The 18,577-nt window shown below is 39.3% G+C and overlaps 1 protein-coding gene across 2 annotated transcripts in view; it reads right to left on the bottom strand.

The window, feature by feature from the left end:
* NBAS (NBAS subunit of NRZ tethering complex) overlaps positions 1-16,960 on the bottom strand; it is a 187,950-nt gene extending 170,990 nt beyond the window's left edge. Inside the window, exons 1-9 of one of the 2 annotated variants that reach the window (XM_040551536.1) lie at positions 16,752-16,960; positions 12,249-12,303; positions 11,601-11,637; positions 10,003-10,080; positions 8,794-8,841; positions 7,664-7,707; positions 6,868-7,001; positions 5,969-6,102; positions 5,755-5,853 (exon numbers count right to left, since the gene is read on the bottom strand). In XM_040551536.1, the coding sequence (XP_040407470.1) occupies positions 5,755-5,853; positions 5,969-6,102; positions 6,868-7,001; positions 7,664-7,707; positions 8,794-8,841; positions 10,003-10,080; positions 11,601-11,637; positions 12,249-12,303; positions 16,752-16,916 (794 nt within the window). In that variant the 5' untranslated portion in view covers positions 16,917-16,960. Of the gene's footprint in view, positions 1-5,754; positions 5,854-5,968; positions 6,103-6,867; positions 7,002-7,663; positions 7,708-8,793; positions 8,842-10,002; positions 10,081-11,600; positions 11,638-12,248; positions 12,304-14,140; positions 16,694-16,751 lie in introns of those variants that run through there. The other variant, XM_040551538.1, reaches the window with a different exon arrangement.
* Positions 16,961-18,577: the final 1,617 nt, after the last annotated feature.

Raw genomic sequence — 18,577 nt, 5'->3', positions numbered from 1 at the left:
ACAGCTGGAATGAAGATGTCACATCAGTTTAGACATACACAAAACACAAAGCCTCAAGACAAAAAGCCTTCTCCCAGGACTGCAGAGAAATTCATCATGGCAGCACGTACTTAAAATTTTAAAAAGCTTTTCAGAGAGCAAAATGCAACAGCGGGGGCAGAAACTATTATGATGAATAACACAACTGGTATCAAAAGAAAATGAAAGGTACTCCTGAGAGCCTCAGCAAAGATCCAGCCTTGTTTACCAATTATTTTTTCAGCACTAGACAGGAGATGACTCCAAAATAACACAAGTTGACAGGTAGCCTGGGAATAGCAACAAGAGAGGTTTTTTTTTTTTTTTTTTTTTTTTAAGTTAGTCTCAGTGTAAAGAAAATACTGTGCCGACAATTCCCCCAACATCCACACTCCCCAAAATGTGAAGATATTTTTTCCTAGACAAATATTTGGGTTCTTAAATCACACCATACCAGCTGTAAGTTTGTGTGACTCCATACGGGCCACAAAGTAACAATTTAATAAATGACACTTACTAGTAACTCTCTGGAAGGGGAAGTTTTATCTACCATGCTGATATTGACATAAGGATCAATGCAAAATCCTTTAGTACTTAATACTGTAAGATCTGTGTTAATTTTTATTCTTGCAGATGCTTTCTGCATACAGCATAGCAAGCGTGCAGCAGTTTCTGGGCTCCATTTCTAAACCCCCCTAATCTTCTACATACTTCTGGGATCAGCAGACAACTCCTGGGAAATCTTTAAAGAAAAAACTTCATGGTGCCTGACATCACTGGAAAGAGCTACTTGTAAGGGGCCTCACTTCTAGCAAGCTCTGGTAGCTTTCAACAAGTTCTAACATCTGCTCCTGACCAAAGGGTGCTTTGAGCTTTTGTTCCAGCTGTCTCCTGACTAGGGAGGGTCAGGAACCTTTTTGCTAAGTGCTAGAAAAAGGCCTGTGTAAGCACCACACCTAGCAAACAGCCAACAGATGCTGCAGTGACTTGTGCAACAGTTTGTGGAAAAGGTGGGCCAGAAACTCTTTGTACACGTTTTTAGCAACTGTGGTGATGAAGCCCAGGGCACAGGCCCAGCACCCACCTTGCCTCAGACCATGCTCCCTCAGGGGGATGCAGACAGGCCTTTAGGTCTCGGACCGAGGCCTCTTCCAGAGGTTGGGGCATGGACAGCAGGTGTTCCTTGCCTCTGGAGGTGTGTGCTTGGTGATGGTCTGTCTCAGCAGGCAAAAGGTGCTGCAGAAAGAAAGCAGCAGGCTGTTGCAGCATCAGAGATGACCAGAAAAGGAGACTGGCTGTATCCCCTGAGACTCTGCTCTGGGGATACAGGAGTATCCTAAACTCACAGACGTACTGAAGGGGGGGGCACGCATCCCCCGTGTTTATCAGACTGGGAAAGGGAGACTTCCCCTAATAATGGAAGAGGCTGGAAAGCTAGCAACTTCTGGCACCAACAGAGGCTCCTGCTTCACCTGAAGATCTGGAGCAACAGATTAGGTTCAGCATCCTTGCAGCAGATTAGGGGCTGGGAGTACCTCAGAGCTCCAAGCCCAGCTGGAGGCCAGTCACTAGTGTACCCCAGAAGTTCATACCGGGGCCAATACTGTTTAACAGCTTCATTAACAAGATGAACTATGAGGCAAAGTTTGCAGATAATAGAAAACTGGGTAAGCGGTTGATGAAATGTTAGACTGTGCTATCGTTCAGAGGGACCACAGCAGGCTGGAGAGACGGGCCAGTAGGAACCTCGTGAAGTTCAACAACAGGAAGCACAGAGTCCTATGCTTGGGAAGGAATAACCACATACACCAGTATGAACTGGATGTCATCCTTACAGTCTACTGAATTGCTGCATCCAGCTCTGGGCCCTCCAGTATAGGGGACGTGAACGTAATAGTGGAGCAAATCCATCAAAGGGCTATGAAGGTGAAGGTCTTGGAGCATCTGCTATACCAGGAAAAGCAAAGAGAGCTAGGACTGCTCAGCCTGATGAAGAGAAGCCTGAGGGTAGATTCTATGAATGTGTATAGATATCTTAAGGAGGAGGAGTGTGGGAAGCATTGCTCCAAGCAAACTGCTCTGGTTGACCCTGCTGGAAGGGGAATGGGCTAGATGATTTCTAGAGGTTCCTTTCAGCCTCAAAAAGCCGGCTGCCCCTGCAGTATCTCAATTATATTCTGTTTTCAAGGGTTCTATAAAGTTGGGCTAAAGATAATTAGTATACTACTGGTCTCAAGGACCGCAAGTTCAATTAAGGTATCCAAAAATAAACCTTGAGACTTCTACACAAGTTTTCACGCATCAATTCTGGTACGATAACAAGCAAGATTTCAAGTGAATCTAAAACCTTCATCTCCCAAAGCCATCACATATTTTAGGCTCTAACATCAGACTCCTTCTGAAGCAACTGCAGATAACCCTGAAATAAGGCATTCAGCTCCAGATTAAAGTACACAAAATAAGTGAGGTGTTGAAACTTCCATTAGAGCCTACAGAGAGCTCACACTGAAGCAAACATTTAAGTTTTATCAACTGAAGTTGATAAATTCCATCACAGATGAAAGCTGGAATGCACGGAAACGCAAGCATTTAAGCATCTAAATTAAGATTTTTTCCAACAGCAGTAAAACTCAAGATTATACTTTTTCCCCAAAGCTACCATTTCATGTTTTCCTACAGATTCAGATACATTCCCTACTGAAAGATTTTCTTTGCAATTATCATATGCTTACTTTCTTTTTTTTCAATTAGATATATTAAGTTCTTGATTGCTATTTTATTGCAGTTTAATAGGTAACTGGCAAATAGATAGCAATAGAGTGTGGTAAGTCAAGGCCTACAAGCTATAGAGACAGATCTGTAAAACTGCACCATCTAAAACTAAATGAAATGCAAAAAAAACACAAAGTTGAACTTCAGTGATCAAAGTTCACGTTAATGAAAATGGAAACTTTGAAGGATTCATATTTATCTAAAATTTTCTTCAACACACAATTTAAGACAACTGCCTCCCTCAAGCTCCTGTTTTTCAGATAAAACAACAGCTCAATTTCAACAAGTGATTCTGCTCATGAATTTACAGGTCTCTATTGTCAGTTCTTTAAAGTGTCAATTTTCAACTTTATTAAGCAAGTCAACTAATTACACATACCAGGAGATACTACAATCATGGAGGACTGTATATGATTTTTTTTTTCCATGGGTCATAATATTTCCTGCTAAAAACAAGTAATTGCTGAATGTGCAATACACACACATTACAGAAACTTATTGCTTTAGCAGCAGATATAACCACATATTTTCATGTCAGGAAAGGGCATTTCCCATGATAGAAAATTTTAGAATATTGGCAAAAGAATATGCTGACCATAAGCTTCCACTGAAATTAATTTTATTTACTAATATTCTGAATAAACTGTTCTAAGAACAAAAGAACAGGAGACAATGCTGCTTTTACTTCATACTAATAATAAGATTTTAAAATGTAAACCCACAATCATAAAAGAATAGTGGGAAAACAAAAACTATTAGTTGGAGGTGAGATGAAAGAAAGAACACAAAACTTGAATTCTTTTTTCTCCTCCCTATTATATACTTCTGTGGCAAGAAGCTGTCATTAGCACACACAAAGCGATGTCCAGACTACATCAGCTGATTTTTTATTTCATTTATTTACTTATTGATGGATTCATCTATTTTAACAGTTTAACTGTTCTGATACCATTTGCCCAGAAATGCACAGAAAATCAAACAAGCACATCCATATATTAATACAATCAGAATAATTATTTGACCATAGTTTGAATATTAACCAACATTCTTTGCAACTGCGCTGTTAGAATCAATCTACTTCATTCCTCATATTAGGAGCAGAAAAGGCAGATTTGGAAGCAAGTGTCAAGAACCCTTGTCTGATTCAAGGAAAGAATGAATTGTTTCTGCTGCCTGGTCAGAGTGCTACCAAAGCTCCATCATCCAGACTTAATATACTAAATCTAGAGTTTTGAAATAGTAAGTGCGAAATATGGGGAATTACTAATTAAATATTAAGCAGTTAGAAAGAGAAAACCATTACTTTAAGAGGTTAATTTTCAGTATAAGCTAGGAGAACATTAGTTCTCATCAACAACCAGTTTTTCCTTAAGATAGCTATCTCAATATTGAAGGATGAGAACAAGTTTCTAACAGAGTTTATTCTAGTATTCTATATCCAAACTGAATTTTAGTTTAAAACAATGCAGTAAAGTGTGTTGACAAATGTAATCCTAGTAGCTATAATAGAATAAAAATATCTAGAAAGGGAGTTCTCACAATTTAAAAGAAATCAAAGAGTAAGTTGCCAAGTTTATCTTGCCATATGACCAGTAGATATAAAAATGGCAGATACATTTTCAACAGAAGGAATTGCCTAACCAGGACCTATTCCAACCACATCTGCTGCAAGACCAGGTAGCCAATCAGTCCCCCTTTCAAATCTGGTATCTGTGCCCAACATGTTACTAATTAAGGAAAAAGCATCACAAGACAACTCCAAATACCAAAGCCTGGCTGTTCCAGCCAGAACAGTAGGGAAAAGTCCAGGCAACAAATCCAGAGGGGGAAGAAAAAAAAAGAAAAAAAAAACCAAGCAAACTATAACCAGCCCTTAAACCCATCAAATTCAGAAATGTCTTTTGAAGTTATTTCTGACATTCTAAAAATGCTGCTAATGCAACATACTTTGACAGTAAATGATGCAACAAGTAAACAATTTTCTATATTTATCAAATACAGCACTTAAAGTTAAGTGTTGCATTTGATAAATAAAAATCATGTGTTCTTGAAGAATCAAAAATATACAGATAAACTGACCCAGGCTGTCAAGGCAAATACCTCAGATACTGCTGTTTTCTCTATACCTAAGTTACAGTTTCATTGAAGAAGCATAGAACAAGCCTTTCTGAAAGAGTGCTTAAGGTACTCTCCAGAAATTACTGAAATTAAGGCATACTACATGACTAAACAGCCCGTGACCACCACATCTCCCTCTCACCAGCATCAGTATTAACTGCAAATAAACAGAAAATAAATGTTTATTTCAAAGAAACTGAGATCAAGTCCTGTGTTTGTTACAAAGGAAAGTCTTCTCAAGTTAAGGCACTTGATAGGTCAAGAAAAAAAAAAGCATTTCTCTTAAATAACTTAAAGAAACTTAAACAACTCTTAAAGAAAAATTAGTCAAATAGCCAACAAGTACCATAGCTTGAGGCAAAAAAAAAATCCAACTTAAGAAAAACAGAAACTCTAAAAAGGTATGCAAAAAGAAAAGCTCTCTTTAATTTACATTTCTAGAGGCAATAAAATCTACTTAAACCTTAACCCTAGTGAAGGCTCTTTAATACTAAAGACATGATACCCTATTCACAGGATATACATGTCTATAAGGAACTCTTCTGGAGTTCACAAGTGTGCTAGTTGTCATTTGTTCTGGTGTTTGAGTGTACCAACTGTCTCACTCAAGAAGCTGAACTTCTCTCGATATCTTTACTCATTATTATTAAAGTGAGACCACCAGCTAGGCCTTCTTTCATAGGTACAGCAATATGTGACTTGTTATTGCTGATTTATTAAATACCAAGATTAAAATAGATACCTCCTCCCCTCCTTTTTAAACATGTTCAACACACTTCATGTTTTATTTTGCCACATTTGTTCATCATTTCGATATTACTGGCAGATAGCAAACAAAACACTTACCTGTGACCAGGATGGTAAATGACAGTTGTTATTCCATGTGCATAATGGCTACTAAAGCTGAAACTGTGACTTTCTTGAAAGCTTTGATTTGTTCCAACACTAAGTATGGGTGTAAAAAAAAAAATTAAGTTAGATTTATTTTCTTTAAATAGTGGAAAAGAATTCCTTTGAAGTTCATGGTATCTTCTCCAAGTAAAACAAAACTTGTGCTTACCTTACAAGGTAACTTCTCAGCTCTCCACGATAATTAACGACAAGCAATTCAGCTGACCACTGGGCACTTGCTTTATATTCTAGGAAGATTAATCCAGCAACAGCGTAACTCAGATCTCCCGGAAAACTTGCTGCCTTTACTCAAAAATGCAGAAAAACATTGAGAGAGAAAGGCGGGTAAAGAAAGAAGAAGGAAAAAAAAAGTATCTTGGTTACTTTTAAGAAATTCAAAATTTACTACTTTTATGAAAGTGTTTTTAAAAAGCTAATGTTTCATAGTTTCTAATAGTAACAAAATACACTTCTTTGATCTTGATCTTAAAGAAAGCTTATTAATAAAAAGTCCGCAAAAGCAATATGCTAAGGAAATAGACTTGAAAACCCCTCCCAAATTAGCTTAGTGCAACCTTTGAATACAGAAAACAAAACATGTAATAGTTTGCCTGGCCCAACATGTTCTCATACCTACCAATGAAAAAATTCTCATATTGCTTTATTAGCAATATTTCCTCAATTTATAACACAATCTGCCCATGAACTGCAGATTTCTCATCTGCTATTACAAACCATAACCATTTGCACACACACACCAAACAGAAGATTCTGTACTTCCACAATCTGATGTACCTGCTGATCTACCACAGTTCTGACCAAGATAAGATGAAAACTCTGCCTAGATAAAACAGCACAAAGGATATGTTTCGCAGATGCTACACATGACTTAAACTTAGTTAACTTTAATATAACTATTATATGATAAATACTTCATAGCATATCCATGCATGGTATTCATATTGTAAGCCTTAATACCAAAGTATGCCATGATTTACAAAAAATCAATTACCCTTTATCCTTACAAGAAGTTAAATTTGTACAAATTTAATCAGCGACAGCACTTACCGGTGAAATGACCAAAAGCTCACTACCCACTAGGTCAAAAACTCTCACAGTTCCAGTACTCTCAGCATAAGCAAGTAACGTACAGTCATGGCTCCAAGCCACTCGTCTCCACTGCGGGTTAGGATCTTTTGGCACTACAGAAAAGGAAAACATTCTTAAAAAAAAGTTTCTTTCACCAGTCAAAGGCCACAGTCTGAGTCACAACAAAGTGAACTGTGTTGGACCATCTGACAACCTCCAACTCATCCAGTGTTGGAAAAACAGCACATCAGAATTTAAGTGAGCTTTAAACTGATTTGTATGGAGTAACTTTCATGGTTTGGAACCTCTAGTTCTATAGATGGTCATTGCCCGACAGACAATCGTTCATCTACTTACTTCTGAAAATAGATATTTGCCATGTCAGGAGGTAGAGATAAGGACAAGAAAAAGAGAACTATAATCCCTTAAAAAAATTTTAAAAAAAATATGACATCTGCATCAAAAGTTGATTCCTGTCATCATTATAAACTTACCTTCTAAAACGAAAACAAAAACGAACATGAAAAATAAAAAAACTCCAACATCCACTATGCCTTCAAAATCCATTCATTTCACTATCACTCCATTTCAGGTGCTGTATGTTAATCTATGCAAAAAGAATCAGTAGGGGGAAAAATGGAGCTACTCACAGAGCAAAAATATTAAGAGAGTCCTCAAGATACTTTTAAGAAGTTAGTAAATCAATACCACCACTTAGCAACACATGAATAAATAACAGCCACATCAAGTAACTATATAGAGGTTGCCACATTACCTTGGCATTTTCCAACTATGGATCCAAAGTCATCTTTTGCAGACCTGCAGAATAAGATTCACAGATTTAGACTACACACACACATTCACTTTAAGTGCACAATCCAAAGGCCTGAATGTATTTGACTACTTGTTCAAAAAGACAGATAGCAGCCTTCACCCTTAGGCAGCTAGTCTTGGTAACAATAGAATTTTAGAAACCGTCCATTTAACCCATAAAAAAATAATACCCCCAATTTAGCAGTAATGTTGTTCAAAATTCTTCCTGAAGTTCTGAAATGCTGTGTAAGTTTTTTTTTCCTTAAACTAGCCAGTATTCTCTAAGTTACATTTTATAAACAATGCAAGAATATAGTTACATTAATACAGTTGAAACACAAGATTTATTCTATAGTTTATAAGCTGACATTTATGGTGTTCACATCACTTGTGACTGAACAATTTTCATACACTTGCTTCTTTTACATACAAATGGAAGGTCTGACCTTCTAGCAAATGGATTTTTGTGAAGCAAGTAAACATACTCAATCAAGATCTGTTCTACTGCTAAATGTGTTCTTGAACTGGCAAAGGAAAGCTCGTTGTTAGAGAACAGAAGGAAAAAGGAAAATGCGAGTCTTTATGGCAATTTGTATCACTTGTAAAATAAGGTGAAGTACTATACATGCCACCTATTATACAGAGAAGTGTAATACTAGCTCCTTGTCTCACTTCTTTCACTTTAAGGGGGAATGGAAAGGCAAAGGTTAGAAAGACCATGAATTGGAGTTCAGTACTTGCTTTTCTTTCACATCTTAAAAAAATTAAGAAAATAAGACACACACAAACACACCCCAACATGGAGGGAAATACAGATAAGTATTTATATATAAATCCATAGCATTTATAATTGTTTTTTGGGTGTGAGTTGTTTTTAAGATGGTGAGCGGGCGAGACCTAAAAAGAAATAGAAGGCTTTTGCTTTCTAAGTGATAACACATTTTAAGATTATCCCATAGACTAATTTCAGGATATATGTAGCATTCTAAAAGAATAAAAAAAGCATTTAAAACCATGGTTAGCAAGTCACTAGAAACACTCTCTCGTAACTCTACAACTGTGGTTATGAAACAATACATAATCATAAGTTACCTGATTTCTACACATTGGTCTTGCACAACTGCCAACAATTTACCATTGCTGAAAGAGGAAAATAAAGGAATGAAAGTTCAGTTAAAGTCCAGTCCTTTCAGAATATGGAAGAGAGCTCCGTGCACTTTTCTGCATGGTTAAACATAATGTCCCAATTTGTTATGAAAGAGAAAATATCACTTCTTATACAAAAAAAGTGTTTTAATAGAATTCCCCTTATATCACTGAAACATATCTGTCACAGTCTTTAACAGCAGCATTAAGAAAACAGAAGTAGTGCCTAAAAATGTTACTGCTGGGCAAGTCAAAAATCAGACTTTTTTATGGATAAGTTTATACCAGCAGTACTTGAAGACTTTGTATTGCTTTATCTGAACCACACAGCTACCATACTTCAGGAAGTCAGGTCATCTCCTTAGCAGCAGGCCTCCCACAGAATTACAGAATCGTCTAGGTTGGAAGAGACCTCCAAAATCACCTAGTACAACCTCTGACCTAACACTAACAAGTCCTCCACTAAACCATATCACTGAGCTCAACATCTAAACGTCTCTTAAAGACCTCCAGGGATGGTGACTCAACCACTTCCCTGGGCAGCCCATTCCAGTGCCTAACAACCCTTTCAGTAAAGAAGTTCTTCCTAATATCCAACCTAAACCTCCCCAGCACAACTTTAGCCCATTCCCCCTTGTCCTGTCACCAGGCACGTGGGAGAATAGACCAACCCCCACCTCGCTACAGCCTCCTTTAAGGTACCTGTAGAGAGCAATAAGGTCGCCCCTGAGCCTCCTCTTCTCCAGGCTGAACAATCCCAGCTCCCTCAGCCGCTCCTCGTAAGACTTGTAAGACAAAGCTCCCGTCTTTGTACTTAACATACAACATTGCAGCTGGCATGTCACACATCAAAAGGATCACCACTTCCCTTGAAGAATCACCATCTCTTTCAATACAAAACTCTTGCTAAACCACCGATCGTACTTAGTGATAATAAACTAAAACATTCCATACTACTTTCATGTTTCTTTACATATGTTTATGCTTTCCCAAGGCTACCTCTGAACGCCCCCTGTAGTTCTCTTGACCAAGAAGAGTAACATTACTTTAGCACGTTATTAATTCAACATTGCTATCAACGTGGGCAGGGCAGAGAGTATTAATACATTCGTTATTACCAAATACTGAAAGCATATGAATACATAAGCTGGTTACCTTGCAAGTACTAGTTGCCAGTTTATTTGCTTATTAACTAGACGAACCAGTCCATTTGGCAGACAAAACTTTGCAGGGCTGAAAAAGATAAATAAATAAGTATTAGCCCAAATCAGAACATATGCTTAGCAATACCTGAGATACACCGCCAAGTGACTTAGCTTTAAGACAGCCAATCACCCGGGAAGTTTTAGCAACTACAACTAAACGTGAATCAGCAATGCACCCTGCCAACAGCACAGGTTAACAACATCCTCATTTGAATTAATAGAATCATAGCCACATTTTAAGGGATCTGATTATTTACTCATCATTCTTCAGACTCTGGTCAGCAGCCAGTTTGAGGTATCCTACCACAAGAACACCAGTAAACTGGTGTGCTACCAAGATGGTCCGGGGACTGGAGCACTTGCCCTACAAGGACAGGGTGAGGGAACTGGAGCCTGGAGAAGCAAAGGCTTCAGACAGAGCTAACCAAAGCCCTCTGGAACCTACAAGGTTCCAAGGAGAGTCACTGAGGTGCATGGCAGGAATGCTGATCAGTTTAAAACAGAGGAGATTCCAAGCTGACATAAGGAAAAGAATTCTTCACCATAAATACAGTCATGCCCTGGAAGAGGCTGTCCAGAAGCTCTGGGATCTCCATCCTTAAACATTTTCAATACCTAGCTGGATCCTAAGGAACCTGGTCTAAGATTGATACTCATCTGTTTTTTTTCCTTCTTTGTTTCTAACCATATGTTATAAATACATGAAAATGGCAGCTAGAATCAATTTTAAAAGCTAGAAAACAGACCATCAGTATGACTACTGATATAAAGAAAATTAAATAAGTTCATTCTGTTTGCAGCTGAATCCTTACAACCTGGCTTATATGATGGCATGGATCCCACAAACACAAACAAAAAAGGCAGAAAATAAAGTAGACCACCAGAAATAGGGAAAACAGCATTGACTGCTGACTTACTGCTATAGTACTATTTCACAGTGAGCAACACCATAGCGCATTTTCATACCTCGAAAATAATAGAATACCTCTAAAGAGGGAGAACTGATATATTCAAACACGCAAAGAGCTTCAACAGAGTGGTATAATCATAGAGTTGAAATTCTCCAGGAACACTGTATTTATTCCAGTATGTTTCAGTGATCATTTTAGTGTTTTCTGAATCAAAATTACTTACAAAGCATTTTATACAACAGTTTGAATTGTTAAAAAAATAATAGTACAAATTATAGCCTCAATAGAAACAAACCCTGCCATGCCACCATACCTGTCATTGAGGCTTAAAAGAAAACAGATTCACTTGCAGTATCTCAACTACGAGTGGAGAGGAAAAACAAGTGTTTTGAGAAAGAGGATGTTCCAACTGCAAGTTTACTTAGACTTCTTATAAAACCAAAAAGTTAAACTAGCATACACTACTTCTTTTCTTCTAGATAGGCTTCAGCTGCAACTCAAGTGGTTTCAGCCTCAGTTGATGAAAAGATAATATTCTAAGCAGTGTTCAGTTTTACTGTCATTAACAATAACTTTATATTAAAAAGGTATCAAAATATTACCAAATAAAAAGATTAAACATTATTTTCAAACCTACCTGTACCAGATATATCGAAGCAGAAACAATGCAGGACCTACAAAAATGAATAAGCAAGCAAAAATTAAATCCCTAGCTGTTTTAAAACACTCTTCAGCTTACTGTACATAGAATTTCAAAAGTTCTCACAAAACAAAAAGTTGTATGGGGAAAAAGCCTCTACTCTTGGTCAATGAACCCTTATATTAAAGTAAATGCAAATGTCAAATTAAAAAAAAATCAGAAACGAGTATTGATTTTTTCTAAGAGAAATGCCTAAGGAAAGCACAACTCAGTTAATGCATAAACCAAGAGCTGAATTGGCAACGATCATAATATCATAAAGCTTCCTCACAGTTGTCTAAATAGCCAATAGCCCAACTGTAAGAACTGAGAAACAGAAAAACATCTTGCAAAGTACAACAGGACTTCCAAACTTTTTAGATGTTTTATTATTTTGTCCCAATAACCTAACAGAGGCAAGAGAGCTCACAAAAATGAAATACAATAACACAGTAATAGTGATAATCAGAAAGTATCTTTCTAAAAATGCATCTTCTGCTCTATTTCCATTATACTAGCCACCCTAAAGAGGAGAAACTGTAAATTTTACAGGCAATCTACACATGATTCTTATGAGTCAGGAACATAAAAACAAGTCATATTTACCTGTAATTGCTCTAGTGATGATAAACGATGCACCATGTTTTCTGTTGCCTCTTGGCTGCAATTACAACAATAATGGTTAAACACTATGGTACACATTTTAACTTAAATATTGCATCCATACTATATCCAATCAGCATTCACTGATTGAATGTAAGCTGCCTGCTGGCCAGAAGTTCCTTACGTATTTTTAATTACTCGCTACTTTATTTAGTGAGTAATTTAGCCACATAAACTAAAGCAGGCTATAGAACCAAATAAATTCAGTAAGTGCCAACCTGTAATAAACAAAATTTACTACAAATTATTTATTGATTCAACTTTGCCTCAGTCTATGGGTAGTAAAAAAAAAAAAAGAAGAAAAGACATTGCCTTCTGACTAGGTTCTCCTGTAAGGTGTTACAAATCATTCTTTCTATGCCAAATGAATGCCAGATTGAACTGTAATCCCCAGAAAAAGGTCAAAGCAATTGGTGTTCAACATACTATCCCAACATATAACTGCTAAGCTACACAACGACTGCTTATGAAAGTTCCAGAAAAACGTTTTTAGAAAAAAGACCACCGAAGTAAAACTTATGTCAATCTGTACTGGTTACCACAGCCATCCAATTCACTGCATCTACTCAACAGCCTTGTACAGCCTTTCTAGCACTCCTGCTCTACTTTCATACGGGGGAGGACCAAACTACTGCATAAATAAAAGCACTCTTCAAACACAGAAAAATGAAGCAAAACATAGGATTTATATTCCTAGCTATAAAAAAGGTAAAGTTTTCAGAAGCCAGCAAGAAGTTAGGAAAAACAGATTACACAAGATAATAAATAAGGAAGACATCACACACAAAATAAACTTATACTTTCCTACTCAAAATATGAGAACATCACAAACTGAGCACTAAAGTAGGTAATGAATGAATTACCTCTTCCCTTCAGTATATAATGCATAGAGCATATCATTACTTGTTATCTAAGATAGTCAGACCTCTTATTCCAAGTTATATGGCAGCAAGCACTGAAGGACACACTAACATGAAAATTCAGGAGTACTTGCATGTTTAAAAATATATTTGGGCTCCCAAATTTAATATACTGAAGTAAATATTAGCAGTTTTCTATGCAAAGCTTGCAATCCAGAAACAGTGTTTGAAATAATCAGGCTACTTTCTCATAGCATATGACAAGTCAACACACGTACTAATAGATAATGTCCAAAATTCAGGTTGATCAATCAGAAAATAACAAGACATTAAAGTAAAAGAAGTGAGACTACAAATCATTTGTCACAGCTATCATAGTACCTTGGGGTACTGCAATTGTTCCTAAGGAATTTGAAAACCAGAACCTGATAAGGTTTTTTTGGATTAAGAAAAGCTTTTTTGAAAAACATTTCCAAATATTGCTTATACATATTGCTATGTATATTACTATACTCTCCAGACATTTTTCCCCGAGTATTCTTAATGCTCACTCCTGAGACTAAACTGCATTATTATTCCACGCATCTTAACCCTTCACAAAGCTGATTTACTCCTACTCTCTGAAGACCGGAATTTTACATTTTGCAGTAACAGTCCTATCACCCCAGATACAGTAATGGCTACCAGATCTGTAAAAGCATTCCCCTGTCAAATGTATTTATTTTTTAATTCATTCCTGCCTGTAAGAACAAGTTTGCCAGAGAATTCCAGAAATAAAATCCAAGTAACTTCCTCATTGACAAGATATCTAATTCGGTTCAGATTTTGTTGTAAGCATGCTGAGTTTAAGGAAAAAAATAAAGAATTTTAAAGAACGTCAAAACATTTGGTGATAATGAGAAAAAAACACCACAGAATCAAGTGATCTAGCCAAGAAGACAGACAGAACATGTTTACTGTAGAAAAGTTGTCTACCTGTACTTCCATGGTTCAAATGATTCTTTGAGTCCTCTGCTGCAAACTCCCCCACAGAATCACTGTCTCATTCAGTTTTCAATGATGAATTACTCGATAATTCCTTTCATTCTTGTTAGGTATTTCTGGATTCCCATGAAAGATGTTATACATGATCATGTCACCGCACTGAATACAGGTTGCTCAATTTCCATACCAGTCTCTTTGTGGGCACTGTCAGTTTCTTGCACTCATTCTTTACAAATGTCTGTTAATTTCCCCCAGAAAACTTCTCAGGAAACGCAATACAGACAAATGAGAATACCAACAAGAACTAAAATTAAAACTAATTTGGGGTTCCAACTTACAAAAAAAAAAAATCCATGCAAGATCTATTGCCATATTGAACAGAACTTTACACTTTCATCACAGAATCAATCTTCCATCTTCCAGTGGGTTTAATTACAGTTACAGGAGCTCAGAATTTCTGCAATCAAAAATGAATCACCCCGAAGGAGATAACAGAAAAATAAAGCAAAATCAATAGAGAAAAGTTTGGTTTAAGGCCTTGCTTTGGATCCCAGATGACTGCATAGAAAGAAACCTAATTTGATTTCCCAATGCAGCTTTCAACTTCCTTTCCCTTTCTACTTTCCCTCACTCATTCCTAACCAAACAGTTCTACAAGAAATACAGCAGGGATCCTTTTGTGACTTTTTTTCCTGAACAGCATGAAAAAGCCATGATTAAAGAAACAAACGTTAAGAAGTCCAAGTCACAATCATCTAAAGAATGAGGTTTTACTCCATAAGACTGTAACACCATAAAAAAAAGTTTGTTCCCTCATGTAAGTATGTATGTGGAAGAATGTAACTTGTTACAAACAAATACAGTCTTCCACCTGCAATGTTTTTATACCTCCTCTGTTCAGAGGTTCCCACTAAACATAAAAACTTGTTAAAATACTTCGATAATCTGTTTTTTTGTAGTAAATGCGTTAACATCTGCACTGGACTTGAAAGTCTAGTACAAGAAACAGATAAAACCACATTGCTTGCAACTTCTATGTCCAAATCAGACAACAGTTGAGCTAGAGATAGGCTAGCTCAGCAAGTTTATATTGGGTTTACGTGGCAAGGTTTTGGTGATGGGGGGGAGGCTGCAGGGGTGGCCTCTGTGAGCAGAGCCCAGCAGCTGCCCCATGTCAGATCAGAGCCAGCTGCAGCCAGCTACAAAAGGGACCTGCTGTTGGCCAGAGTTGAGCCAGCGAGCAATGCTGGTTGTGCCTCTGGGAGAGCACATTGAAGAAAGGGGAAAAAAAATTTAAAAAAAAAACTGCTGTGCAGCTGCAGCTGGGAGAATGACAAGTGAGAAAGTGTGAGAGAAGCAGCCCTGCAGACCCCAAGGTCAATGCAGAAGGAGGGCAGGAGGTGCTCCAGGCATGCAGCAGCAGTTCCCCTGAAGCCTGTGGAGAGGCCCCTGGTGGAGCAGGCTGTCCCCCTGCAGCCCATGGGTCCCACACGGAGCAGATCTTCACGCTGCAGCCCGTGGAGAAGCCCCCCGGTGGAGCAGGTGGATGTGGCCTGGAGGAGGCTGTGGCCCATGGAGAGCCCACAGGGGTTCCTGGCAGGAACTGCTGCCTGTGGAAAGCAGCCACACCAGAGCAGTTTGATCCTGAAGGACTGCACCCTACGAAAAAGACGCATGCTGGAGCAGTTCATGAAGGGCTGTATCCCACGGGAGGAATGCCACATTGCATCGCGGAAGAGTGTGAGAAGGAAGGAGCAGCAGAGCTGCAGGCAAAGCGTTACAAACTGACTGCAGACCCCCTTCCCCTGCCCCGCATGGGACAGATAAAAGAGGTAGAAGAGCCGAGACCAAAGCTCACCCATGGAAGTACAATGTTTTCAGTTCTCACCACCCTACTCTGTTATCCATTGCACACAAATTAAACTGGCTTTGCCCAAGCCAAGTCTGTTTTGTCTGTGAGGGTAATTGGTCAGCGATCTCCCTGTTCTTATCTCAACTCAAGAATCTGTCATCGGATTGTCTCCCCTATGTCTTGCTGAGGAGAGGGAGCGGTGTGGTGGGCACCTGGCAGCCAGCTCAGGTCAACCCACCACAAAAGAAATAATAAAGACAAATGAACATCTCAGCTTTTCCACTGACCCATGGTGAAAAAAGAGGTAGAACGTCAGTAAAAACTTATAAAACAACGGCTTTCCATTTTTTGAGCTCTAACATCTATTTGTGCACCTTGGAGACACAAAATGATGTGAACTTTCCTTTTCACTCATGACGGAAAATCCCGACGTAACCCTTCTGTCCTGCAAATCTGGACAGGGAGCCGATTTGCCTCGTGCCAGGTAACCTTAACAACGGTCCCACTCCCACCCGCACTGCTTCCATAGCTGTCAGCACAGCTGCTTCTGGGGATGACAGAGGCAGAGCAAGAACGAAGCGCCACGGGAAACCGGGCAGGGCACCGTGACGGGGGCACGGGGCAGGAGCTGGGGGCTCGCCCCATTACTGCGCCCGTCCGTGCAGCGCCCGCCTTCCTCTTCCTCCTCCTCCTCCTCACACCCGCTGACGTGGCCGGTCCCCTCCCCCAGCCCCGCGGCGGCCACCTCACCTGCATCTCCGTTTCGGGAGGCCACTCGGCGTTGAGCAGCAGGTCGTACAGCACGTTCTCCTCCTCCTCCCCGCCGCCGCCGCCACCCTCCTCCTCCCCGCTCCCGGCCACCATGCCCGCCGCCCTCCGCACCCCTTCCCTGCCGGCAGCTGAGGTGGTGGCCATCTTCGCCCAGGCCCCACCCACAGCCAGAGCGACGACGGTGGCTGGCGGAGCCCAAACTGCTGGCGTCCGGCGGCTCCGCGGAACGGACGGACTTTTAACTCCTTCATAGAATTGTTAGAGTTGGAAAAGACCTCCAAGTTCACCTGGTCCAACCATCCCCCTACCACCAATGTTCCCCAATAAACCATGTCCCTAAGCACCACGTCCAACCCTTGCTTAAACACCTCCAGGGACAGTGACTCCACCACCTCCCTGGGCAACCTGTCCCAATGCCTGACTGCTCTTTCTGAGAAGAAATGTCTCCTCATTTCCAATCTAAACCTTCCCCGGCACAACTTGAGGCCATTCCCTCTAGTCCTATCACTAGTTACCTGTGAGAAGAGTCCAACCCCCAGCTCCCCACACCTTCCTTTCAGGTAGTTGTAGAGCACAATAAGGTCTCCCCTGAGCCTTCCTCCTCTTCTCCAGACTAAACAACCCCAGTTTCCTCAGATGCGCCTGATAGGACTTGTGTTCCAGGCCCTTCACCAGCCTCGTAGCCCTTCTCTGGACATGCTCCAGGGCCTCAACGTCCTTCCTGTACTGAAGGGCCCAAAACTGAACACAGTGCTCCAGGTGCAGTCTCAGCAGAACAGGCTTGCTGTGGCCTTTGCTGCAAGGGGGGCTCTGGAGAGGTGCCTCTCGCTGAGGGAAAGAGAGGGAACCCCCGGGAAAATACCTGGGGCTGCAGCCTGATGTTGCTTGTCCAAAATCCGATAGTGAGATTTAACATAGTAGTATTTAAGGTCCCTTCCAACCCCACCCATTCTATGATTCTATGAAGAAACAAAGAATGTAGTCAAGGGCAAAATGGGTTAATTAAACCCTTGCTGAACATTAAAAATAACAAACAAAAAATGAGCAAATAAAAAAAATAGCAAAAACTATATATTTCTTGCAAATTTCCTCTGGCTTTAATGATAAACTCAGAAATCTGTTACGCGGAGCTTATCTTAAATACTTTAGCCCCGGAAACTTCTTTTGCACTCACAGAGTTCTACTATTTCAGGCAAATAAAGATGAACATGTTTATAAATTACTGTGAAAGAACTAAGGCTTCAGTCTGTTTCCTGCAATTTCATAAGGCTTTCTTAATACTAAAATAAAATCACAAGCTGCCACTTTTGCTCCCATACTCTAGTTTTAACTGGCGTTTAGTGACCTCTTTGTAGATTTTTCATATCTTTGTGTTTAAAAATGGTTGGATTTGTCATGTATCCAAAACCAGGCAAAATTATGATCAACATACAGGGAATAGTGAAAGTAAGGAAGCATATCAAATTAAGATATTCCCAAAGGAATTATTGTTAAATGAAAAAGCTGTCATGATACAGATGATATAAAATGCCTGTTGTGTTTTTCTCTGCAACACATTTTCTACATTATAAATTAACAATAAACAGGGCTCGGTGAACAATTTTTAAAAAGGTTCTGAAATAAAACTCCACACAAAAAGAGTAATCAGATTGCAACACATGTAGTCGAGAGAACTACATTGTCAGAGATGCTCTCATTTATTTGTCCTTTAAACCAAATGTATTTTTCAGAGGACTGCCTTAGAAGACTGCTCACAATTGAAAATGGTAGGTAATATTTTATTCTTTGCCTTCCACTTAGCACGT

This window comes from Cygnus olor, chromosome 3 (assembly GCF_009769625.2).
Source record: "Cygnus olor isolate bCygOlo1 chromosome 3, bCygOlo1.pri.v2, whole genome shotgun sequence".
Classification (NCBI taxonomy): Eukaryota; Metazoa; Chordata; class Aves; order Anseriformes; family Anatidae; genus Cygnus; species Cygnus olor.
This window is presented reverse-complemented; position numbering and strand designations above follow the sequence as displayed.